This window comes from Mesoplodon densirostris, chromosome 7 (genome assembly GCF_025265405.1).
Source record: "Mesoplodon densirostris isolate mMesDen1 chromosome 7, mMesDen1 primary haplotype, whole genome shotgun sequence".
In the NCBI taxonomy this organism is placed as follows: domain Eukaryota; kingdom Metazoa; phylum Chordata; class Mammalia; order Artiodactyla; family Ziphiidae; genus Mesoplodon; species Mesoplodon densirostris.
Window position 1 is genome coordinate 16,741,258 of NC_082667.1, and position 25,774 is coordinate 16,767,031.

Below are 25,774 nucleotides of genomic sequence, written 5' to 3' on the forward strand. Positions count from 1 at the left end.
TTTTTTTTTTTGCGGTATGCAGGCCTCTCACTGTTGTGGCCTCTCCTGTTGCGGAGCACAGGCTCCGGACACGCAGGCTCAGCGGCCATGGCTCACGGGCCCAGCCGCTCCGCGGCATGTGGGATCTTCCCGGACTGGGGCACGAACCCGTGTCCCCTGCATCGGCAGGCGGACTCTCTGTGCCACCAGGGAAGCCCTGGCCATTTGTATATCTTATTGGCCATTTGTCTTTCTTCTTTGGAGAAATGTCTATTCATATGCCCATTTTTGAATTGAGTTGTTTGGCTTTCATTGTTGAGTTGTAGGCGTTCTATGTATATTCTGGATAGTAATCCTTTATCAGATATGTGATTTGCAAATATTTTCTCCATTCTTGTCTTTTCACTTTCTAGATGGTATCCTTTAGATGCACAAAAGTTTTTAATTTTGATGAAATCCAATTTATCAATTTTTTTTTTGTTGCCTGTGCTTTCATTGTCATATCCAAGAAATCATCATTAACTCCAATGCCAGGAAGAATTTCCCTTATGTTTTCTTCTAAGAGCTTTATAGTTTTAGCTCTTAAGTTTAGGTCTTTGATCCACGTTAATTTAATTTTTGTAGATGGTGTAAGATAAGGGTCAAACTTTATTCTTTTGCATGTGGATATCCAGTTTTCCTAGTATCATTTGTTGAAAAGACTGTCCTTTCCCCATTGAATGGTCTTGGCAGCTTTGTAGAAAATCAATTGACCATATGTTTGAGAGTTTATTTCTAGGCTTTCTATTCTGTACAGTTGGTCTGTCCCCGGCATGGCCTTCTGAGATGAAGGTCCAAAGTTCCAGAATATGGGGAACCTCATTAAGTCATCCTGTTCAGCCCCTCGCCTCCAGGCCAGAGACTAAGCAGCCAAAGAGATTCAGCTCTGGGACACACTTGTTTTCCAGGAACCAGAGCTGGTGAGAGTGGGTGGAGGGCAGAGTTAGTGGTGAGGGTGCCAGAGCCACGACCTTGGCCTCTGAGTAAGCCCCTTGCTGTTTGGGAGCCCCATGTCCTTCAGCTGACCCTCCTGTGAGGACATGGCCTTGGGGGAAATTCTCCTGTGCTCTTAGGGTCCATACACCGCCTCCTGAGAGGACCAAATCTGAGACTACTCCTTTTGGTAAGGTGATCCCAGAGCCCTTTCCGCATGGAGCTGGGAGGAGCTCTAGGAGGGAAGTCCCCTGCGCACCCCCCTGGCTCTGTACTGTTGGCCCTGTGAATATCTTGAAGATTTTCTACTTGATTCTCATAAGAGGCGTTTGCTGCTCCCTGTTCTCTGCCCTCCATCCCAAGTGCTGTCCAGTGAGCGGCTCAGCCAGGGACTAGATAGTATTCTACACCCCTGGTAGGTAACCAAAGGGGAGGGGGGCTCTGCCCCCCACTGTCACTGCTGGTGGAGCAGTGGGAGCCCCAAAGGGGGCTCTCGTGAGACCAGTGCTTCCTGCCTTGGAATCCCCCAGTCTAGTTGAATAAACAGAGGCCTAGACTCCAAGCCAGGTGCCCAAAGGCAAGTAACAGGCACAGTGTCTAATGTTCTTGGAATCTTGTAGACACTGTGTTCATCCTACAATTCAGCTGCACAGGCTGCCTGAAGCTTCAGATGCCTTGGATTCGGTGAGGCCAGTGTAGCCAGGACCTGGGAACAGATTTCAGCCTGTCTAGCTGAGTGACCTTGGGCAAATTAGTTGACCTCTTTGCCTCAATTTCCTTATCTGTAGAGTGGGTATATGAATAATATTGTGAGGATTAAATAAGATGATATAGGTAAAGAGCTTAAAACAGTTCCTGGAACGGAGTAAGTGCTCAATAAATATTAGCTGCTATTTTTGATAGGATTTTGCTGGAACTTTGAGTAGGTGAAGCTGGAAACTTTGACAAAGAGTTATGGTTGACTTGAAAGCATAAAATTGGAAAATGAGCAATTTATTACTGAGTCCACGCTGCGTGGTTGACAAAACGTTTTAAAATACAGATGAGTGATGAAAGGGGTGTAGGCTGGCTGTCTGCCTAGCATGGGGTCAGGAGGGATCAAGGACGGGAGAAGGGTACCCCCGGGCCCCTCAGACCCTTCAGGCCACATCTCCCCAGGCTGCTGGGGAGTTTAGGCTCCCCCTCCCTAAACTCATGGTAACTGACTGCTCGTGGACCAGCCTCCTTGCTTGCTCAGCATCAGCTCTGCACCAGGGATCAGGGGCCGCCTTGGAGAAACATTGCCTGAGCCGAGGCAGGTGGACAGCCAGGGCTGGGCTTTACCTAATAAACTGTACAGGACTTAGCCCCTCAGAGGAGATTACACAAAGCCATTTTTGTGCTACACAAAGTACATTCTCACTGTTTCATGGGATGATTCATTTCCCTGAGAAGTACTAACAGAGGACTGAAAAGAGATGTACTCATCACATATCCACTGCGGTTTTCTTGGTAGAAGGTACACACCGTACACTTTAAAGCAGAGACATATTTGACGTTTTCTTCAGTCCAGATGAGCAGAAGGCAATGAAAGAATCATTCTTCACCAACATGTTTGTTGCAAATATTGAACATTGTTTATACTTATTACACGTGATGGGCAAAACACTTGGACCCCACCTACTCCAAATCCCAGCCATTTAGATGGAAACTCTAACAGCTTAGGTATAATTTTGTTCTAGAGATTTTGAATTTTAAACCATTTTATAATTTTAAAGATGGAATTTTGGGGCTTCCCTGATGGCGCAGTGGTTGAGAGTCCACCTGCCGATGCAGGGGACACGGGTTCGTGCCCCGGTCCGGGAAGATACCACATGCCGCGGAGCGGCTGCGCCCGTGAGCCATGGCCGCTGGGCCTGCGTGTCCGGAGCCTGTGCTCCACAACGGGAGAGGCCACAACAGTGAGAGGCCCACGTACCGCAAAAAAAAGAAAAAAAAAAAAAGATGGAATTTTGTTAAGCCAAGATTGAATAATCTTATCCAGCCTTATCAACCTCAAAAAACTTTAACTAGCAGTCTCACAATTAATTCAGCCATTATTTTTCCCTTCTTGTCCAAGGAGAGAAACATCTTCTTGCTTTTTTGGCTTATAAATGATTCTTTGGGTTATGAACACAGCATGAACACATCTGGAGGAAGAAAACACATGATTTTGGTGGGGAAAAAAAAAATTCTCTCTAGGCTGACGTGGTCATTCTGCAGGCTGAGACATTTAGTTGCTTAACAAGATCCATCTAATTCAGAGGGTATTTGTTGGGTGCCAGATGTGGGGACCAGAGCTTGATAAGATATTTTCCCCGTCCATGATGAAGATACTGTCTAATGGTGGAGGCTGCCATGCATCCACACTTGCAATGCTTTGTGAAAAGTAATCTAATTATTAGGGGCCATTAGGGGAGTTCCGAGGAGGGCATGGCAGGAAATCCGCAAAGAGGAAGTGATAATAGACTCCGGCCTGGAAAGGTGACCTGGGGTTCACTGGGCATAAGGGGCCCCCACATAGTCCTGAATCACCGACGTTGGTTTCTAAATGACAGCAGCAGTGGTGGTGGTGACGGTTACCTTTCTGGAATGATCCGTCTCTCCACTCCCCACCCCCAGAGAGCTTTCCGGTCTGTGCTCCCACAGACAAAAATTCTTCCGGAGCCATTAAATATTGGTGTACCTCCATAGGAAAGTTGTCCGGATGCTCCAAGAGTGTAAGTGGGGGTGGGGTTTTTATAAGGAGCTCACGACTGCTCTGACCTTTGTCAACTGGTTTGTAAGCCACACTGTCCTCAATGCAGTGATTAAAATGACAATTCTCATTTCGTGGCTATAGCTTCAAGTTGCAACCTAACTTAGGTTAAAAAGTATTTATGGAAGGGCCTTTCTTTAACATCAACTAGCAGTTTTAAATATGTATGTAACAAATGATAAACAAAATTTTGTCAAATGTTTCACCCCATTTATCGTCTTCGTTACATGTATGTAAAATGGGCCCTGATTGGAAGGGGACTGGGTGGGGGGGCTACTTGGGACAGGGGTTTGTGGCATGTTCTGGGCAGCTGGAGCTGGGGAAGCTTGAGCTAAAACGAGTACACCTGGGGCGGGGGCGGGGGCAGGATGAGACACTGCAGCTTGAGTGACTTACTCTGCTTTGCTCTTGCAGCTGCCCTGGCCTACCTTGCCTCCAAATAATAAGTGTATTAAGCTATCGTGGAAGATTCCCGTTGATAGAGAGTGTGCTGTGTATCAGACAGAGATGTGCATTCTTGCACTTGACTTCATTGAGACCTCACAAACATGCTGGGATGTGGGTATCATCCACCTCACTTTACAGATGAGAAAACCGAGGCACACAGAGGCCAAGTCACTTTGCCAAAGCATGAGTGGCTTGGAAGCCTCCTTAACAATCTCCTTTAGAAATTTCCCCATTTCTTTAATGGGGAAAACTGACACTTCCTTATCATGCATAATGAGCTGGCTATACACAGACCCCTCCAAGGAGATCGCTGCGTTGAAGCCTCTCCTATACAGAGATCTGGAGTGGTCCTGGAAATACTGCTTCCCCCGCCAGGCTGGCCTGGATGCCCCTGCCCTGTCCACCTCCCTGCACCATAATCACTGCCTCCCTCAAGAAGGGGGACTTTTGGAAGGGAGGGGCCATGCTTTATTAGGCTTCGTATTTCCATCACCTGGAACTTTGCCCAGCACCTAGCTGGCGCTCCAGAAATGTTGCTGGGGCTTCCCTGGTGGCGCAGTGGTTGAGAGTCCGCCTGCCGATGCAGGGGACATGGGTTCGTGCCCCGGTCCGGGAAGATCCCACATGCCGCGGGGCGGCTGGGCCCGTGAGCCATGGCCGCTGAGCCTGCGCGTCCGGAGCCTGTGCTCTGCAACGGGAGAGGCCACAACAGTGAGAGGCCCGCGTACCGCAAAAAAACCCAAAAAAACAAAAACAAAACAGAAATGTTGCTGAATGAGCGAATGCAGCAAATAAGTGGTAGAATCAGGAGTCCAACCCAAGCCTGTCCTGCTCCAAAGACTCCTCATTCATTTCACCTAGAGCAGGATTTAAGCTTCTCCATCTTGCCTCCCTTGGATCCAATGGCACTATTACACTGTGTCTCCGTGGGGATGGTTGGGAATGCACGTTTTCTCCCTGCTCTGAGGGATTAGGTGGGAGATATTTAGGGGCATACCCAGGGCCACTTGGTTAGGTGAAGGTAGAGAGGGACAAGGGGCAGACAGACCACCAAGCTGAGTTGAAACCGGGAGACACACTCCTTCCACTGACAGGCCTTGTGATCGCTCGGGGTCTCCGTATCCTGCCGGGAAGGTGAGTAGTGGCCCAGGGTGACCCCTGAGCTCTGGGACTTCTTGTTGGGCTTAAGGGAGAGTATGGAGGCTCCTTCTGCTTCTGTGGCAGTGGACCCAGCCTGGGCCAGCGCCCCTTCCCCTGCAGGGTGCTAGGATCTCCTCCAGCCTCATGAGGCAGGGCTTGGGGATGAGACCTAGGCTGGACCAGGAAGGAAGGAGCTGGGAAACCTCAGTCTCCATGAGGATAGCAGCTCACAGGGGTGGTTAGAGTCCCTGACTGAGGTCACGACCCCAGCTCACCCCAGCGAATATCAGGAGGTGATGTTCAAGTGTTAGATCATAAATGGGGCTTCTCATGGTCACCCGAAAGTTCTGTTTAGATTAGTCCTCTGTGATGGAAACATCTCCAGTGGCTCAGTTGTGTCTCCCAATGACAAGACTAAGTCTGCCTGCAATCCCTTCAAGATTGCCTGTCTACGTAAGAGAAACAACACATCGTTGTGTGAGAGGCCCTAGATGGGACACTGGGCTTGGAGCTGGACCATCTGGGTTCAAATCCCAGCTCTGCCCCTCCTAGCTATGTGATCTTGAGCAAGTTAAGCTTCTCTGGACCTCAGTTTCCTCATCAGTAAAATGGGGGTAAAAACACAGACCTCCTAGGGATCTGGGGAGGATCAAATAAGATAGTGGATGGGTCAGTACTACTCAAACACGAGTGATTATGTGATTGTCCTTATTATTGTCACCAGCCCTGGGGGGAGGCCCTTAAGGCTTCTCACTTAGTAATTTAGGACCAGCTCAGTTGGGAGTTGGGGTGTCCTGTTTTGCCGTAAAATGTAGCACACCTTGCCAGGACCTCTGTAGTTTCCAATACTCAGTTCAAGGTCACGCTCTTGCTGAGGCCTCCCCGACCTTTTCAACAAGAACCGACGGCTTCTTCCTGTGGACACGCTGCGCCCAGGATGCAGGGCTCTTGCCATTGGGCCCCATAACACTTGACCACACCGTTACATGTCTGTCCCTTCCATGAGGCCATGACTAAGGGGAGGCTCTGGGGAGGTGCTCGGTGAATGAACAAACAAGTAAACCAAGGAAGGAGCACAATGAATAGATGCAAACCAAGTCACATCATCAGGGAAAAGACAAGACAAAAGAATTTGGGGAGTAAGCTGGGGGACGGAGGGGACCTCGGGGGCTGAAGGCAGGATGAAGGCCCTGAGGGACACTGGCTAGTGGGCTTTCTTTTCTTTTTTTCCAATTTTTTTAATTGTAGTAATATACAAGTAATAATAGAATTTACCATCTTAACCATTTTTTTTATTAAATCAGTTATACATATACATATATTCCCATATCCCCTCCCTTTTGCGTCTCCCTCCCACCCTCCCTATCCCACCCACCATTTTTAAGTGTGCAGTCCAGTGGTGTGAAATACATTCATAATGTTGTACAACTGTCACCACCATCCATCCCCTTTTATCTTGTAAAACTGAAACTCTGTCCCCATTAAAGACTAACTCCACACCCCCGGGCTCCAGCCTCTGGCATCCATCGTTCTGCTTTCTGTTTCTATAAACTTGACTACTCTAGGGACTCATATAAGTGCTATCATACAGTATTTGCCTTTTTGTGACTGGCTTGTGTCACTCAACATACTGTCTTCAAGGCTCATCTGTGTTGTAGCAGGTGTCAGAATGTCCTTCCTTTTTGAGGCTGAATAATACTCCACCGTATGGACATACCAGTTTGCTTCTCCATTCATCTGCCGATGGACACTTAGGTCACTTCCATGGTCCAGCTATTGTCAGTGGGCTTTCTTTTTAACCCCTTCTCTTTGGATACAAGGAAACCTTACTCATTTAGACGAATTGTAGGAGAGCTGAAATTATAATAGGCTCAAACAACAAAAAGTACTTTTATTACTCTTAAGGTCCAAGAGTAATTTGACCTCAGCTAACAAAATACTGCTTCCTTCGGGCCTTAGAAGAGCATTTAGAAGAATCACGTGCTTTAATGGGGTCACCAGTTACTTATGTGGATGGAAATGTGGGTTTCCATAGGGCTGGGGAAGCAAGGTTTGTTCCTAGAGTTGGCTTCTGTCTTGTGGTTTTGATTCCAACATGCAAGCCCATTTGTAGAGGCTGTGGATAGTGCTGGTGATGGGGAGGAGGGGAGGTTGCTAACTAAACCCAGTCTGGGTCCTGTTCAAATTATGACAAATGCCGGCTTCAGAACTGGGATTCCTGGATAAAGCGGTCTGCATACTTCTTCTTTTTAAAAGCTTTTCGTTTGGGCATATTTTCAGACATCCAAAAAGTTAAATGTAGAATACAAAGAATTCCCAGATCCCCTTGACACCGATTCCCCAAATCTTAATGTTTTACTATATTTGTGTTATCACTCTCAATCTCTCTTGTTTATATGTATGTATCAATATACATACCTATACACAGATACGTATTCTTTCTTTCTGAACTGTTTAAGAGTAAGTTGCAGACATATGCCTCTTTACCTCGAAATACTTCAGTATTTAGCAGAGAACAAATGCAAATTGAGACCCGGTGTCCGAATGAAAACAAGAAAGAATTAGTTGGGTGTAAGCTGGGGGATGGAGGGGACCCTGAAAACAAGGTCCCAAGAAAAGGCATTGGTCCACATTTGAGGTCCCAGATGGTCGATGAAATTCTATCAGGACAGTTTCATCAGGGCCAGCACTGAAGGTCAGATGTGATGGGGCAGATTTAGAGGCGTCAGAGAGGAGCCATTCTCCTGTGACTCCCACTTTTTCCCTTCCTCCCTGACCCTGTCTTCTAGCTGTCCCGTCCCAGCCCCACACAGGGTATCCACTCCAGGAGGGCCCAGAGGAACTGCTGCAGGCTTAGGGGTCAAACCTCAGCTCTGCATCTCACCAGCTGTGTATTGTTAGACAAGTCCTTTACTCCCTCTGGCCTCAGTCTCTGGGGCTGTCAAATGGGCATATTTCACATGGTTGTTGTGAAGAGCAGCAGTGGTGGCATGACAGGTGTGCTAGTACTGGGTAAAGCATGAAGCATCCCAGTGCTAATTCCTTTTCCTTCCTTGGTTCTGGGAAGCGCCCTCCATCCTCTGGACCACAGGAAACCTCCCCACCTCAGTGTGTGGGAAGAACCAAGAGAACTGTGTGAGAGGGAGTGATGGAGGAGGGGGCTGCAGCCCCCACCTCTGCTGATGCTTCCCTGGGGAAGAGCCCACAGAAGAGCTGGCAACAAATCCGCCAGCTACGTGGACAGCCACCTGGGCAAAACCTGGGTGTGGGTAGCATTTGCATGGCTCACTTGTAAGTAGCTAGAAGACCAAGGATTCCCCAGGGTCTCCACGAAGGGAGGTGACTCTGGGGAATCAGAGGAGCTCAGTCAGGCCTGGCACCCAGTGGTGGTGACATTCAATGGGTTCCTTCTCTCTGAGCCTCAGTTTGCCCATCTGTAAAATGAGGGTGCTGAAGAAAGCCACCATGTGGGAATTCTGAAGGACTGCTGTAAGTCAAGAATGTGAAGGGCTTCCCTGGTGGCGCAGTGGTTGAGAGTCTGCCTGCTAATGCAGGGGACACGGGTTCGAGCCCTGGTCTGGGAAGATCCCACATGCCGTGGAGCAACTAAGCCCGTGCACCATAGCTACTGAGCCTGCGCGTCTGGAGCCTGTGCTCCACAACAGGAGAAGGCCGCGACAGTGAGAGGCCCGCGCACTGCGATGAAGAGTGGCCCCCGCTCGCCGCAACTAGAGAAAGTCCTCGCACAGAAAGGAAGACCCAACACAGCCAAAAATAAATAAATAAAATTTTTTAAAAATGTGAAAACCCTCAGAACGGGAGGAGGGAAGAGCTCTTCGGGGAAAGGCAGGGACCCACCTCATCCACCCGTGTCCCTTGTAAGGCTGAGACAGCGGCAGACACATAGTAGGACTGAATAACTGCTTGTTTGGCCAACCCTCCCAGGGAGGGCCTGTGCCTTTAACCAAACTTGGAGAAACTTCAGCTGAAGCCGGGACCCTGGGGCATCACCTCTGGCCCCGAGGAACTTAATTGGGACTGCAGTGCCTCCTGGTGGCCAGTGTGAGCCACTGCAGCCTTGATCATGCTGGATTGGTGGGCTGCCTAGAGCCTTCATGCAGGGACCGGGGAACCTGCCCTGTGGGTGCTCATGGCGTCCCAGGGCCCCGCGACTCCTCCTCAGTCTTGGCTTCCTGTAGAGGCTGCGCCTTCCATAACCCCTTCTCTCCTCTCGCTGGCAGGAAATCCGGCAATACTTGTTGACATGAGGAAGCAGAGAAACCAAAAGGTTTGCGCAGGGCCCGAGCAGCAGCGGGGCCACCTTTGGCCCTTCATGCCCTGCCCCGTGGCTGGTTTCTCTGGGCCCCATCATCCCGCAAGGCCCACACGCAGCAGTGTGTGCTGAGGGACCGAGGCCTCCCGGCTCCGGAGTCCAGCCCCGTGGCCTTGGGTCCCTTTCCTATGGGCTCCCCGTCACCTCAGCAGGGCGTGCAGAGCTGCCCTGGCGCTACCAAAGGCAGAAAGAGCCCGGGCCCAGCTCAGGACCCAGCTGTGCATCAGGGCGGCCCTGCTCTGAACTGCTCACAGTGGAGTGGGAAGCAGGACCACACACCAGTGCTTTAGAGCAGAGAATCCAGTGTTTAAGAGGTAAGCCCAGCCCCCGGGGTCAGGGAGGAGGGGTCAGCCTTGCACGGAACCTTGGAAGCCCAGTAGAAACAATTCAGCAAAGAAGAAATACCACAAATAAAAGGTTAACTTTACTAGTAATAAAAAATTATAAATTCAAACAAGATTTCACTTTTATCCTTCACGCTGGCAAAGATTTTAAAAACAGTATAATGACTGGTATTGGCCCTGAAGCAGGTGGGCACATGGAGGAAATAGGCAGATTTCTAGAAGACACGTTTATCGGAGCTCTTAAGGTGTGACTGTGATCTAACTCAGTATTTCTACTTCCTGGAGCTTCTTCTAAGGTAATTACCATGAAAGTATCAAGGGATTTAGCTGCAAGGATATTCATCCCAGGCCTGTTATCATTTCAAACAATCAGCGATCCATGTGCCCAACAGTAAAGGACTGATGAAATAAAATAGTTTGTCCATGTGGTGAAATACTATGCAGCCATTAAAAACGATGTAGTAGAAGAATATAGAATAGGATGGAAAGATAGGCAGGATAGTGTTAGGTTAAAAAAAAAAAAAGACTTGTACCAAAAAAAAATTATGTTTCCCTTTTGTGTTTGTGTGTTACAGTTTTCTTCTTTTGGTCTCTCTTGATTTTTTTTATTTTTAAGTTCCATATAGACCATAGATAATTATATGTAACGAGGGGGGGAAAAGCCATAAAATTTACAGAGGAAGATACGCAGGGAGAGGAGGAGTTAGCCAGGTGCATGAGGGCAGAGGGGCATTCCAGTTAGAAAGAAGAGCACATGCAGGAACGGGGTAGCCTGAAGCCGCTCGAGCAGTGTGTTGGAGGCATGAGGGCAGGTCTGTGGGACCAGAAGCGAGGTGCAGAGGTGGGGTGTGGAAAGATGTAAGTCTGTGAGGAGAACGGGTGTCAGTCCCACCTGGGGAATCCTGAATGCCACAGTCAGCCTGACTTGCAGGGTTGGCAGATTTAGCAAAAAACTAACAACAAAACCAGGACGCTCCATTTAATTTGAATTTCAAATAAATAATGAATAAGTTTTAGTATAAGTATGCCGCATCCAACGTTTGGGACACACTTACACTTAAAAAATGACTGTTTCTCTGAAATTCTAATTTAACTGAGCACCCTGTATTCTATCTGACCATCCTAATGAGGGCTCTGGGCACCAGTGGAGGGCCTCTAGACAGGCTCACACTAGATGGGATGTGTGCTTTAGACACTCTCTCTGGTTGTAGTTGAGGGCGGTGAGTCTGAGGGCAGAGAAACCAATGAGGTCTGCGCTTAAGCCAGAGCTCCGGGAATCTCCAGTATCCAAGAGGCCTCAGAGTCACGGTGGGGGGGGGGGCAGTTTGTGAGGACAGTGGCCGATCCCCACCACGAAAGGGGTCTTTCGCTGAAGCATCCCTACCCTTCCTCCACCCGGCTCCCCCGTGGCGCTCACACCCACCTCCCACATCATACAGCCGAATCCAACACCTGCCAGAGCAGACATCACTCAGGATTCTAATCGCTGCTTCCACATAGCATTTTAAAATGATAAAAGCCATTTCTGGTCATGGTAAGACAAATAGAAAATTAAGTCAGACGAGAAAAAAAAAAAAGGAACAAAACCCAGATACCAGTATTCTTACCTCTGGAAACCTCTAGTATTTTCTAAGGATAGATACCCACCCCTACCTCCCCTTTTTTTTCAAAATGAGATTTACTTACTATAACACGAACATCTTTCAGTTACTAAAATGCTGTTCTTTCACATCAGTTTCACTCATTTTTCATCAAATGTTTATTGAACCCCTTCTGCATACCAGCCACAATACTAGGCATTAAACAAAAGGGCTAAACAAAACAAGTATATTCATATATATTCCCTGTTTTATGGAAGGGAGAGAGAGAGACAATAAATAAAGGAAAAACAAATAGATACAAAATAATGTGTATTAAATGCAAAGAGAGAAACCGTCTGTAGAATAAAGAAAATCAGGAAGGATCTTCCAGTTATGGAAATATCATCCTTTATTTAACCAATCTCCTATTATTGGATATTTTGGTTTTTTTCAGTTTTTCCATATAATAATGCCATGATGAACTTTCTCTCTAGTTAATTCTTTGTGCCCATCCATAATTCTGTCTTTATTTTAAATCCCTAGAAGTGAGATTTCTGGGTGAAGACATACAAACTTTTTACTTACTTAGTTTTTCTTTACTATATTTAAACCCAATTTTTAATTTTCTCTATAGTTTACATATTTTTTATTTTTAAAACAGCATGGTGTAAAATTAAAATGGGGTATTATTTTATGTATTTGAACACATTCCTGTACAGACCCACGTACTCACCATCACAACTGGGATACGCGATAGGATAGTTCTGCACACCAGCCCTTTGTGGTCGAACCCACTCCCTCCCCAGCCCCTGGCAACCAGTGATCTGTTCTCTGTCCTGGTACTGTTACCTTCCCCAGAATACCATGCAATAAATAAGTAGAGTCATACACTATCTACATTTTGAGACTGGCTTCTTTTACAGACCATCATGCTGTCTTTGAGAGTCATCCATGCCACTGTTTTTATCACTAGTTTGCTCCTTTTACCTCTGTAGCATCCCACTGCATGGCTTTTCCACAGCTTGCTTATTCATTCACCTGTTAAAGGACATTTGGGTTGTTTCCAGTTTGGCGTGATTATGAACAAAGCTGCTATAAACATTTGCATACACGTCTGCAATGAAAATAAATCTTTTGTTTCTTTAGGGCAAATGCCTAGCAGTGGGATTTCTGGGTCTAGCCATAAGAGTATGTTTAATTATACAAGACAATGCCACACTGTTTTCCCGCCAGCGATGAATGAGAGTTCCGGGTGCTCCATATCCTCGCTATCACTTGGTATCGTCAGATTTTTTTATTTCCATTGCAATAGGTGTGTAGCCATATCTCATGGGGGTTTTAGTTTGAATATCCATAGTGGATAATACATTGAGTAGGTCATCATGCTGATTTCCATGTATATCTTCTTGGGTGAAATGTCCATTCAAATATTTTACCCATCTTTTTTTAGTTTTAACATTACTGCTAACTACGCTCCACATTTTATTCAGATTTCACTAGTTTTTCCCTAATGTCCTTTTACTGTTTCAAGACCCCGTCCTGGATACCACATCACATTTAGTCCTCATGTCTCCTTAGCCTTCTGTGATCTGTGACAGTTTCTCGGACTTTCCTTGTTTTGAGAGGCACATTTAGGGCTTGGCTGGGTGCATGTTGGTGACAGGAGTGCCTAAGTCACCTCGTGGGTGGCTGGCCTGAGCCCTTGTGCTTCCTCTCTACACACTGGCAGTTCCTCCAGGGCAGGAACACCGTCCGTCTCTGCTGGGTACACACTGATATGCTCCAAGCATGTTTGCTGAAATGTTGCCCCAGTTACTGCTTCCCCTTTGGTGTTATTTCTTGGGCCTGGAGCTAACACTAGGGACGTCTAAGCTGAACTCTGGACAGAGTCCAGCGGCAGACGAGGTAGGCTGGGGTTATAATCCATGGCTCACCTTTAACCTCTGCCCCCACCCCCGCACGACTGTTTGGACAGCGGTGGGTTTAGTCAGTGCCCTTTAAATAGCATGAAAGGGCCTCACGCTGGCCTGTTTTGTTTAAGGAGGTTGCATCGGCGTCGTGCACACTGCCACAGGGTATGCGGCCGGCTCACCCGAGAACAGAGTAAGCGGTGTGTCCCCCACAAAGCAGATGTTTGGAGGAAAAATAGATGTAATCAGAAGCACGGAGGATAAAATTACTCAAACCCCTTAGACCCTCCATATGCATGGGTACACACACACACACGCACGCACACACGCACACACGCGCGCACCACCCACGTCCATACCCACCCGCGTGTATCTACAGGGTCACGTTCACACACACACCCACACGCAATGGCACACGTCCGCAGGCACACACGTGCCAATTGTGTGCCTGCCCTTGACCACACGAGCCTGCACGGTACACAGACCTATCCGCAGGCCACTACACACGTGTTCCCCGCACCCATTTGCAACTGCAGGCTTGTGCCCCATGCCCGAGGGCGCACATCCGTGCACGCGGAAGGGATACACACAGAGAGGCCTCCAGCACCCTGTCCCCAAATGGCTTCAGAAGTTCATTCTCTTTAAATCACAGCCATAAAAAAAAATTACCTTGAAATCACAGTCATGAAAAAAAATCACGGTCACCTTTGGAAATCTTTCAAGGCCTTTCATGTCAAAAAAAAGTTAGTCTAGGTGCTTCCCTGGTGGCGCAGTGGTTGAGAGTCCGCCTGCTGATGCAGGGGATGCGGGTTTGTGCCCCGGTCCGGGAAGATCCCACGTGCCGCGGAGCGGCTGGGCCCGTGAGCCACGGCCTCTGAGCCTGCGCATCCGGAGCCTGTGCTTCGCAACGGGAGAGGCCATAACAGTGAGAGGCCCACGTACCGCAAAAACAAAAAAAGTGAGTCTGGAGTAGAGTGACTCCCTAGGGTTGAACCGGGACCCGTGGCTAGAGGTTAAGGGAATGAAGAAAGGTTTCCCATTTCTCGTTGGATTTCTTGAAATCCAACAGCCAGGGCTATCCGGCAGCGGACCAGGTGGCTCGCAGAAGAGGCCAGGCCTCCTCCCCAGGGAAGTTCAGGCAGACGCCCAAGGGCCTTCTGTGGCTCCTGATGGAGCATATAACCCTGAACCGAAGAACGCTTCCCACTTCATCAGAAGCGGTCGATGGGAGTCTTTGCCTGGGGTTGTTTGAAGGGCCAGCGTCCCTCCCTCGGGGCAGGCGAGGATGACTCATGATGTTCTGTGCACATTGCTTGATTCCTCTGGGTAGTCTATTTCCAGATCCAGAAATTCTGGGGGGAAGCTGCAGCTTGCGATTACATTGTCTTGGGCCACACAGCCTGGGACAAAGCCGGCCCAGGGATCCCTTCCCACTCTGGGCAGGGTGTCAGCATAGCACCAGGCCAGAGTCCACAGGGGGTTGCCCCAGGGAGGATGAGGGGAAGCCAGGCAGGCAGGCAGGTGGCCTGGACCCAAAGAGGCTCTGTCACTGCTCAGCTTCATACCAGTGCCGGATGCTATTGGGCCTCAAGAAGGTGGGCCCAGCAGCGGGGCAAGCTGGGAGATCCCAGTGGCCTTTTCTCTCTCCCAGTATAGCAGCGCGATGGATGCAGAGCTGGTTCCTGGTAGATGCTGGACTGGGTTTCCTGGACATGTGAATCCCAAAGCCCCGCTCCGTGAAGCCCATCTCTGTGCTTCTCCTGCCTCCCCGAGCCTCTTGCTTGCTGCGTGGAGACATCCTTCTGTGTCCGCCTGCTCTTTCTCTTCTCCTTCCTTCTTCCCTCCCTCCTTCCATCCTCCATCTTTTCCTCTCTCCCTCGGGGATCTCACCTCCTCCTTCTGTTTCAGCTGTCAGCCTCTGATGGAGGCATTCGTCACTATGTGCCTTTTTCTCATGTATCCTCGCCACCTTTCTCCTCAGTGTTTACGAGGATGCATTCATTCAACAAACATCTCTGCACGTACCCTACAGGTCCTGGCGCGCAGTAGGTGCACAGAGGTAGCTGGACGGAGTGAGAGCTCAGTAATATTTGTTTGTTAGAAATTGTTCGTTGATTCTTCAGTAACCTCTTCCTGCCTGTCTGCTGCCTGTCCCATCCTGGGCTGAGCCCTGGGCTGAGAAGGGACCAATGGTATGAGGTCTCAACCCTCAGGGAACTGATTCTCTAGGAGGAGCTGGACATTTGGGGTTTGATTATATACTAGTCTGAAAACACAGTCAGTAATTGGATGGCGGGGTTGGTATGACTGCCCCAGTCTGAGAGGGCTTCCTGGAGGAGCTGGTGCTTGATTGGACCTTGGAGGTCAGCTGGAAAAAAAGGGACATTCCAGGCAGGTGGACAGAGGTGGGGGTGAGGGAGACCAAGGAGGTCAGTGCTTTCCTTTGTTCAGGAGTAATTCAGCCTGGGTCTCAGGCCCCCTGTTGTCAGTGGCCGTCTTGAGGACAGAGTCACAGAGCGAGCTGGACCCTGACCAGTGCCAGGCCTCGGGCCACGGTACCGAGTCTCCACCCGGCCCCTCTGGATCATCTAGTTGGAGAGCGATCTGCTGGCTTTGCCCAGAGCCCAACACCATCACCCGTCCCATCCCTGGCACCCACCTGTCTCAAGCAGGCCTGTTAAACACAGGACCTCCTGCAGAAGAGCAGTGGGAACTGTAATTATTTACTCAGGAGGATGGAAGATAAGAGGCTTGGCAGCCCTCTCCAGATGTCTGCAGGGCTGGCTTGGGAAAGGCCCCGGGAGGTTTTGAACCAGGACCAATGAGCCAGACCCTACAGGAGACAGACACGGGCTAGACCTAAGGACAGATGGTCCAGCTGTCCTGCGGGCAGTGAGCTCTCTGTCACCAAAGCCTGGGTGATAGCACTTTGTAGAGATGCTGTAGGGTGGCAGGAGGTGGAAACTGATGCACTGAGCACCTGAGAGGGACTTCCTTGGCTTGTCGTTCTGACCAGTTGGGTCAGAACCTTGGGGAATTTTCCTTTGTTATCTAAATGAAGGGCCCAACCTCAGAATTTAATGCAAGATGATCAGTAATCAAGATGGAGATTTGGAAGATTCCTTCCCTCTTCAAGGACCAGAGAAACCTCAGTTTTGCCAGAATTCCTTCATCTCTAAGCCTTTCCAGTTAGCTGACATTTGCCTGGACAGACGTGGCCCCATCCTCTCCCCTCTTCTCCCCACTCCAGATCCCAAGGGGAAGGTCCCACTGGTCCCTAAGGCGGGAGGGCTACTTACTCCACCGGGCCAAAGCTGTGACACCAGACAGGATGTGCCTGCTCCCGTTTGCAGATGAGGCTCTGGGACATAACAGGCATCCTCTGAAGTCTCAGGCAGACTTTGGGAGAGCCGGGACCGCGAACAGATCTCCCATCTCTCGGTCTGGTGGTCTTTGCACACGCCATGCTGTCTCCCCACTCCTGACCCACTCGCTCCCTCTCAGTGGGTGGCTGGAGGGGGGAAACTGGATTCTTACTCCTCTTCTTGGAAGACTGGACATTCGGCCGCTTCCCCCCGAGCTGAGCCTAGAACCAGCCCACGCTGGGGAGTTTCTCCCAGAGGCCACGTCCGCACTCTCTCCTCCTCTGGGGCTGGTCCTTCTGCCCCCAGGGTGCACAGACCAAGCCTCTGGGTTATGTGAGGCCCCTGGATTCCTTCTGGTCCCACCTCTCTCCCCAGGAAAGGCCGCGAGACCATGGGTAGGAGTAAAGGACCAACCAAGGGCTGAGAGGCTGCACTCTGTCGCTAATTAGGGCACATTTCCTGTCTCTCTGGCCTCAGTTTCCCCTGACTTAACATGAGGAGTTTGGTCCCTACCAACACTTGCTTTTTATAACATGGAGTTTCCCCTGCATGGCCCAGCCCCTACTGTTGTATGGGGTGGTCCCGATCCCAGGCTGAAGGCCAGAGGATACGGTAAGGGTCTACGGGGTCATGGGATGGGGCCTGGGGAGCAGTGGTAGGGCAGAGGGGGCAGGGGCTGCCCCCCCTCCCCAGTCTGGCCTCCAGGAAGTTGCATAACAGAGATGTTTATTTTTGGTGAGGCTGGGTGGGATTTCTTCTCCTTAAAAGAAAAAACCCAAAACATAAAACTTATTTGTCTGCCAGGAAGATAAATATCTTTGCTGAAAGCTCTTGGCCCGGCTGCCAGCTGCAGCTTGCATGATTCTGTCACCAAAGCCGTGGCGGTCTGCCTGTGTCTGGGCTTACATGGGTGTCATATGTGATGCCTGAGGGTCAGCCCCCCACCCTGCTGGTATCGACGCTGCCAGTGGCCCTCAGGAACAGCCTCCCAAAGCTGTTTCCAGGCCCACTCTGGGCATTCACCTCCACCCCGATTTCCTCAGTGCCTTGAAGAGGGAGGTGAGAATGACAGAGCAAAATGTCCCTCTCAGCTTCCCCAGCATTAAGAGAGCCCCCAGTGTACACAGAAAGCCAGGGGCGAGACTGAACCTGAAGCTTCGGCCCTAGAAGCTGGACAGGGTTAAGAGACCCGGGCTAGAGGCATCGTCCTGACTTCATGCCTGCTGCTCAGATCTCTTCCTAGAAGAGGAGACCGAGGGTCAGAGTGGTTGGTGCTCACACCGACCACAAATGCTTGTCATAATCAGAGCTTGCGCGTGTGAAAGGTTTTGTCAAATGCTCCCCACACATGTCTTTTTAATCCTGTGTGTTATTTCACTCTACAAGAGTCACAGTCAATGGAATTTGGCTCAGAGAGGTGCTCACACCCCTGTCTCCAGACACCAGTTCAGCGCCCTCCCCACGGCATGAGCACACGCTCCTGCGCTTGGGGCCTCCAGGGAGGGCCTGCCCGCTTGGAGGACTTCTCCAGGGTCAGAACCTTCTGCTGCTCACAAGTCTAGACCAGAACTGGGAATAACTTAATGATACAGGCAGAAGGCTGCCTAGGTGGCACCACGCTGAGTGCTTTATGTGTCAGCCTTTTTAATCCCACAACTACCCTGTGAGGAAGATCCTACAGGATTCTGCATCCCCATTTTATAGAGGGGGAAACTGAGGCATAAAGAGGTTAGGTGAACTGTCCAAAGCACCCAGCTGGGATTCACACCCCTGGTGCCAGTTCCAGAGCCTGTGCTCTGATCCCTGCCCTGAGGCGAGTGTGTGCCCAGGGTGCTAACTGGGCTCTTTGGACTTGGACAAGCTACTTCCCGCTCCAGCCTCCCACCCTGGCCTCCGCCTCCTCATCCTTGACCCGTGTGGGCTGACTGGTCCTTTGCAGCTCTGACCATCCAGGAATCCGCCGGCAGGGCCCCGTTCTGTTAGACAGCAGGGGCTGTGGGCCTGGGCCGTGAGCTTTGTGTAAGCCTGCTGGGTCCCCCGTGTCAGCATCCTGGGCGTGTCAGGGGGAGGTGCCCCACTTCCTTAGTAAACACGTCCCCTACCTGGAGGGGCAGGTCACCACTTGGACAATAGGTGAGACCAGTGTGGAGGGCGCGGGGACGGGACCCCTCAGCGCTGGATTCTTGGGCAGAGTCTCCAGAGCCCCTGCTGAACCCCATACAGGACCAGGCCAGGAAAGGTGGGGCCTCTCCTCCTCACTCCAAGCCCAGTTGGGCCAGATATGGCTGCTGACTGAGTTTTCCTTCCCACTCTGGGAGTCCGAGGCACTGAGTCAGCATTCTCAACGCCTGAAGAAGAAGTGCTGGCAAAGGGAGTCCTTCGAGAGGGAGGAGCCCAGGGTCAGTGGGGTGGAGATTAAATGTTATAGAGGTCAGATTGGCTGACCCAGAGTCACAGAACATTGGTGCTGTAAGGGGCCCATGCTGAGATCAGGACAGAGAGGCTCACAGACTCGCCCAAGGTCGCACAGCATGTTAATGGCAAGCCAGGGTTAGAACCTGGGCCTCCTGGCCTCGCACCCAATACTCCCCTGAGCAGGCAAAGGCAAGGGATGGCTCCCCCGTCCCTCGCTCCTCTCATGCTTGGTTCAGCCACTGGTTTTTGACCTCCTTTTCTCCCCCCTCAGCCAAAGAGAGCTCCCTGGGTGAGCCAGAGTTGCCGCCCGACTCTGACACCGTGGGGATGGACAGCAGCTACCTCAGCATGAAGGAGGCTGGGGTGAAGGGGCCCCAGGACCGGGCCAGCACCGACCTCCCCAGCCCACTGGAGAAGGCAGACTCCGAGAGCAACAAGGGCAAGAAGCGGCGGAACAGAACGACCTTCACCAGCTACCAGCTGGAGGAGCTGGAGAAAGTCTTCCAGAAGACCCACTACCCCGACGTGTACGCACGGGAGCAGCTGGCCATGAGGACCGACCTCACCGAGGCCCGCGTGCAGGTCAGTGAGGGCGCCTGGGGGGGCGCGGGAGAGCAGGGCCTGCCCTTGGGATGGTGGCCGGAGCTGGGACCGCCTGACTGTCCCCGGTCACGCCAGGGCTTTCTTCACCTCAGTGCAAGGAGCCCGCCCCTCATGCCCCGGCTCCAACCAGAGCAAGTCTGCTTTTACTCACTTTACTGTCTGGCCTCTTGCTCTGGTTGGAGCTGGGGCAAAGCTCCCAGTGGATGGGAGCTTCTTACAGGAAGCCTGTAAGCTGTATTTCTGAGTTCTATGTGGTGTGGGAGTCCAGGTCCTTTCATGAAGGAGATGGTGACTGGTCTCTGCTCTGGAAGGCCTATATCTTAGAAAGGAAACAGGACGAACTTAAATACATCCATAGCAGCCCAGTGGGCAGAAACAGAGACAACCCAGGTCTTCTTTTTGCCCAGGATGGCCGCCTTGTCCTCCATCTTTCAGGTTCCAACTCAGTATGCCTCCTCTGAGACGTCTTCCCGACCACCATGGCTAAAGAAGGGACCCCCACCATCACCTGGCCACCAAAACACTCAACCCAACACAACCCAACAGAGCTCAACACAGGCCAGCAGAGCCCAACACAACACAACACAACACAGCACAACCTAAACCAACACAGCTCAGCGCAGGCCAGCATAACCCAAATCAACACAGCTCAATTCAACAGAACCCAACACAGCTCAACACAGGCCAGCAGAGCCCAACACAACACAACACAGCACAACCTAAACCAACACAGCTCAACACAGGCCAGCATAACCCAAATCAACACAGCTCAACTCAACAGAACTCAACACAGCTCAACACAGTACAACCCAGCACAGCACAACACAATATAACCTAAACCAACACAGCTCAACAGAACTCAACACAGCTCAACACAGCCCGTCAGAGCCCAACACAACACAGAATAACGTAAACCAACAGAGCTCAACCCAACACAGCCCAACACATCTCAATGCAACCCAACAGAAGCCAACACAACACAACACAACATAACCCAACATAACCCAACCCAACACAGCTCAACACAACATGACACAGCTCAACACAGTAACAGAACCCACCAGAACCAACACAACACAACAAAACCTAACACAGCTCAACCCAACCCAACACAACACAATAGAACCCAATACAGCTCAACCCAACCCAACACAACTCAACCCAAATTAACACAAAACAACACAAGCAAACCAGGTCAACTTCTACCACATTGTCCTATTTTATCTTTTTAATAGAACTTATGATGGCTTAAAATATTTTATCTGTTTTGTCTCCTCTCACTGGAATATGAGCTCCTTGAGGGCAGGTACTGTCTGTTGTTCAACACTGTATTCCTACCAATTAGAGAAGGTCGAACTCAGAGCAACAAAGGCAAAAAATAAATATACGTGGACCAACTGACCTCCTTTGACCAGAGAGGTGTGTCTTCCCTCCTTGCGTGAAATTACAGCAGAGAAAGAACCAGAAAGGAATCAAAGTCCTCTAAGTACCCCAAACACAGGCGACAAGATCCGTGCACTAAAGCTTGAGCTTCAGCGTAACACAAAATAAATGTCATGTTCAGCCTGCCTTTCCAGCCCAGAACATGTTAGAAATAGCAAATCAGGTGTTGGCAGATAGCTATTTTCCCCCTCCTGTAGGCTGTGGAAATCAACAGCTTGAGAGCAAAGAGGAGTTTTTTTTAAAACAAGCAGCACAATTCAGATCAGCTCAGCACAGCTCTGCTCAGGTCTTTTCAGCACCAGGACAAAAAGCCCTGTTACTTAGCAGACCCCAAGGGCGCCTCCTGTTGCATTTGTTCACTAAAGAATCTTCAGCAGTGTTTCTAAGGCATCAATAAAAGGTTCATCAGTCTCAACCATGCTCTGTTTTAAAAGGCAAAGGCATTTGTAATATGGTCCAGAAACGTTTTCATCTAAAATGGCTAATGTGGGGGACTTCCCTGGTGGTCCAGTGGTTAAGACTCCACGCTTCCACTGCAGGGGGCTCGGGTTTGATCCCTGGTTGTGGAACTAAGATCCCACATGCCATGCAATGCAGCCAAAAATTAAAATTAATAATAATAAAATAAAGTAAAATAAAATAAAATGGCTAATGTGAAAAGGGACTGGTAGTTGTCAGTGAATACACAGCCATCCAGAAACAGCAGGAACCCGAGGGGGTTCTGAACAGTCAGGTCGTTTATCTGTAAATTCCCAAAAACAAGCTTCCCGGTTTATTCCTCTTCAGTTCACAGTAAGTGTTTAGGGAAGAAAGGCAGGGCAGCTGAGGCCTCACTCTGATTCCAGAAACCTTCTCACACCCATTGTCCCACCTGAGTCATGCGACTTCCTGGTGCCTCAAGAGTCTGGACAGGAACCACAGCATCTGGCCTCAGCTCAGCCAATGGATTTGGGAGGAGCTAAAGGAGTAGGTGGAGAGGGGGTGGCTGTTATGGGGCATTCCTGTAGATGCTGTGTTTGTGTGAAGCAAACCGTTCATTTTCTGTGCAGTACACATGTGTGCACATGTGTGCACACGTGTGTGTCCCTAACAAATGGACAGGAGTGCCAAGAAGTAAAATTCACTTAGTATCAAAAGGAGGATGGTCCTCCTGGTACAACACATGGAAATGACACTGGGGTACGTTTAACATTTTTCAGGCACCACAATGGAGTGTTAAAATGGAGTGCTTTCCCTGCATACACACACACAAACACACACAAACACACACACACATTTATGCCTACTTCCAAAAAGGACCTGGGGCAGCTTACAATGAAAGATTTATTATCTTCATCTAAGAACAAGAACCAAGTCATGAAATGGGAAGGTATTTATGTCAAAGATCTAGACGAAGGATCATATCTGCCACTGAGTGTAAATTTCAACCCTGAGCTTCCTGGCAGCCAAGGCAGAAAGGGAAACTCTAATGTGTGCATATCTTATCCTCTAAGGGAAGGGCCATAGAAGTATAGAACGCTAGTGCTGGAAAGGATCACCTGGTCCTCTCATTTGATATCAAGGAAGAAGAGGCCCAGAGGCAGGAAGCGATCACCTGTGATCAGGTGACTCAGGAAAGGTGACTCAGTGGCAGTGCTGAGAATAGAATGTGGGACCCTGAGCTCCAGCCCAGTGCTTCTTTTACTTTAGTTTGCCGTGGCAGGACACGTGCCAGCTTGTTCTGAGACTTTTCTTTGTATAAAGGCAGCAGGGTGGGTGGGATTGTCATGTGTATCAGACCTCTGCGGGGGTTGAGCCTGGCAGTGCCCCAGGGATGGGGGACGTGGGGATGGATCCCCCTGCTTGCCTCTGCTGAGTTTGTTTAGGGCCCGTACTTAGCTGGTGGGAAGCCAGGTGCCTGGCGTAGAGTGGCAGTGGAGACAGGGAGGGGGTGATGGGGGCCCCGAGATGGACCTTTCCTGGGAAGAAGCCCGGGGCTTGGCCCCGCTCCAGGGGGCTGCAGGGGCCTCTCCCTGCTGTCTGGGACTCCAGTCTCCGCAGCTGGTGTCTGAAGAAAATACGACAGAGGCCTCCCTGCCCCGGGCCACCCCGCCCTGGCCCAACATGGGCTGCGGTTAGCAAGGACCCTGCCAAGATGGTGTGTTCCTTGGGGAGAGGCCTGTGCTGAGCGGGCCCGGGCTGGGGTGGGCTGGGAGCAGGGTGGTCCTGGGCCGAGACACGAAGAACGGAAGGCTGGGACCTTGCAGTCCCCCTTCCTTCTGGGGTTGCACAGTGGAGACAGGCCTAGGGCCACAGAGCCTGAGGCACAGAGCACCTAAGGGGGCAGCTGTCAGAGCCCCAGGCTCCAAGGGTCAGAAATGGGAGGATGCTCTGAGTCTCAGGACCCTTGAATGTGAGCACAGAAGGGGCCCGCGAGGATACCCCTGCCACCACCCAATTGAGGCGTGAGGAGGCTGAAGACCAGGAGGCTGACTTAGCTTAAGCCTCATCTGGGCAGAAAACCTCCAGCCTTGTATGCAGGGTAAGGCCCAGGGAGGAAAGACCCGGAGGAGGGAGTGGAGGTGGGCAGCTCTTCTCCCATCGACGTGCTCCGCGCAGCTGTGCCGTCTCCCACAATCTCCATCTTTAGCCCTCAAATAAATCCCTCAGCCTGACCCTCTCCCACTCCCTCCCCAAGACAGTGCTCTCTCAGCTGCCTCTCCCCCGGCTCATCTATCTTCCCGGAGAACCCAGGTCTCCCCTCTCCCCCGCCTCTTCCCCCGCGCTCACCTCCAGCCACCACCACGCACTCCGTCTCCCCCGACTCTGCTCCTGCCCTCAACCCCAGGCCCCCTTGCAGGACACTGGGCTGCCTCCTTCCCCATCCGTGCCCCTCCCAGCCCAGCCCGCGCCTGCGTGTCACCTCCACCAGCACCTCTGGATCCCACCACGGGACCGAGTCCACAGAGACTCAACGTCAACCCCCCAGTGGCGGACACGTCACGTTTTTCTAGCCTTCTCCCCGGCCTCAAAGAAAGAAAGCAGTCATATAGCTAGATGCCTCCAGTGGGCTTCTCCCCTCCCGCTGGCCTCCCCCGCAGAGAACCCTGGGGGGCTGAGGAAGGAGCGGAAAGGCTGAGCTAAGCCTGCAGGAAATTAAACATGAAATGAAAACAAGCGCCTCTGATTCATTCTCTCATCCTGCCCCCAGTCCCCCATTCCAGACCACCGATAAAGGGGGATCCCGTTTCAGCGCCGCAGAGAGGAGACCCGATCTGCCCTTGGCTCCCAGTGGGCGGCCTGGGCCCAGACCCCAGGAGCCCCAGGAGGACAGGAAGCCCCGGGAGGCTCTGGGGCAGCAGCTGAGACTCCAGCCCGAGAGAGAGGAGGGCCGGCTCCGGGGGCGGCGGGACCCAGGAGAGCGCTTCTGCTGCACCAGAGTCAAGACAGGAAACAGAGTGACGCTGAAAAGAGATGTCAGCAGCACTCTGTGTGTGTGTGTGACACTCATGCTTGTGTACTGGGATGAGCTGTAGCCTCACCCTCCCTCCTCACCCCCACCCTCCGCACACTAACATGGGCTACACCCCCCCCCCTTCTTTTCTGACCTCTTTCTTCTAGCAAAAGACAGCAAGGAAGGTCAGGAGCTATAAAATAAACAAGTGTGAAGTACTCTAAAAACTCTGTGACAGCATTTCCCATCTAGCTCACCTGCTGCTCTTGGAGGCACCACCCCTGGGAAGAGGTCAGCACAGATATTGGCCCCATTTTCCAGATGCAGAAACTGAGGCCAGTGGTTATGCCAGGCACTCCAGTGGGCAGCCGTGGGCCGAGCAGCCTTTGTGCTGCCGCATGGTGAATCCATCCAGGCCTCAGGCCCAGCTCCCTCCTCCTCCGAGGAAGCTCCATGCTCTCAGCAAGGCTGCTGGTGGCAGGGGTATGCTGTTTGAGGTGTGCCCTGTTTGAGGTGTGCCCATGTGCACCTGAGTCAGCAGCTGGTAGGTGCACATCAAGCTGCCAGGAATCTCCCTCCAGGGAGCTCTGAGGTCTGCCCTTGACTCAGCTTGAAGCCCTTTCTGGCTTAGAAGCTGAGCCCTGCTCACTCCCCCTCTCCCACCTCCCCTGTCCCCGTCGCCCCCTCCCCAGATCCCAAGTCACTGGCGGGAGTGACAGGTCCCAAGGCGAGCTCCCGCCCGTGAGCCTTGGCAAAGTTCTCAGCCTGCAGAAACTTTGCTCCTGCAAAAGGAAGAGGACCCACCCCACCTCCACCCCCATGGCCAGAGACCCTGGCTCACACACCTGACTCAGAGCCCGCCCTCCCCATCCAGTACCCGGTCATGCCAACACCCCTCCCCCATGCTCAGTGACAGGTGGGTCTCCCCTCCTCCTCGGCACCAGGCTACTCTTCAGCCCGAGATTTCACAGCAGCTGCCTCTCTTCGAGGCCCCGTGGCGACCCCCTCCACCTGGCATTTGAGGCCCCCCACAG

General features: G+C 51.2%; 1 protein-coding gene across 1 annotated transcript in view; it reads left to right on the forward strand.

Annotated features, from left to right (window-relative positions):
• Positions 1-25,774, forward strand: part of ALX4 (ALX homeobox 4) — a 41,541-nt gene that overhangs the window by 12,083 nt on the left and 3,684 nt on the right. The window contains exon 2 of the mRNA XM_060105122.1: positions 19,533-19,843. Coding sequence (XP_059961105.1) covers positions 19,533-19,843 — 311 coding nt within the window. The remainder of the gene's footprint in view (positions 1-19,532; positions 19,844-25,774) is intronic.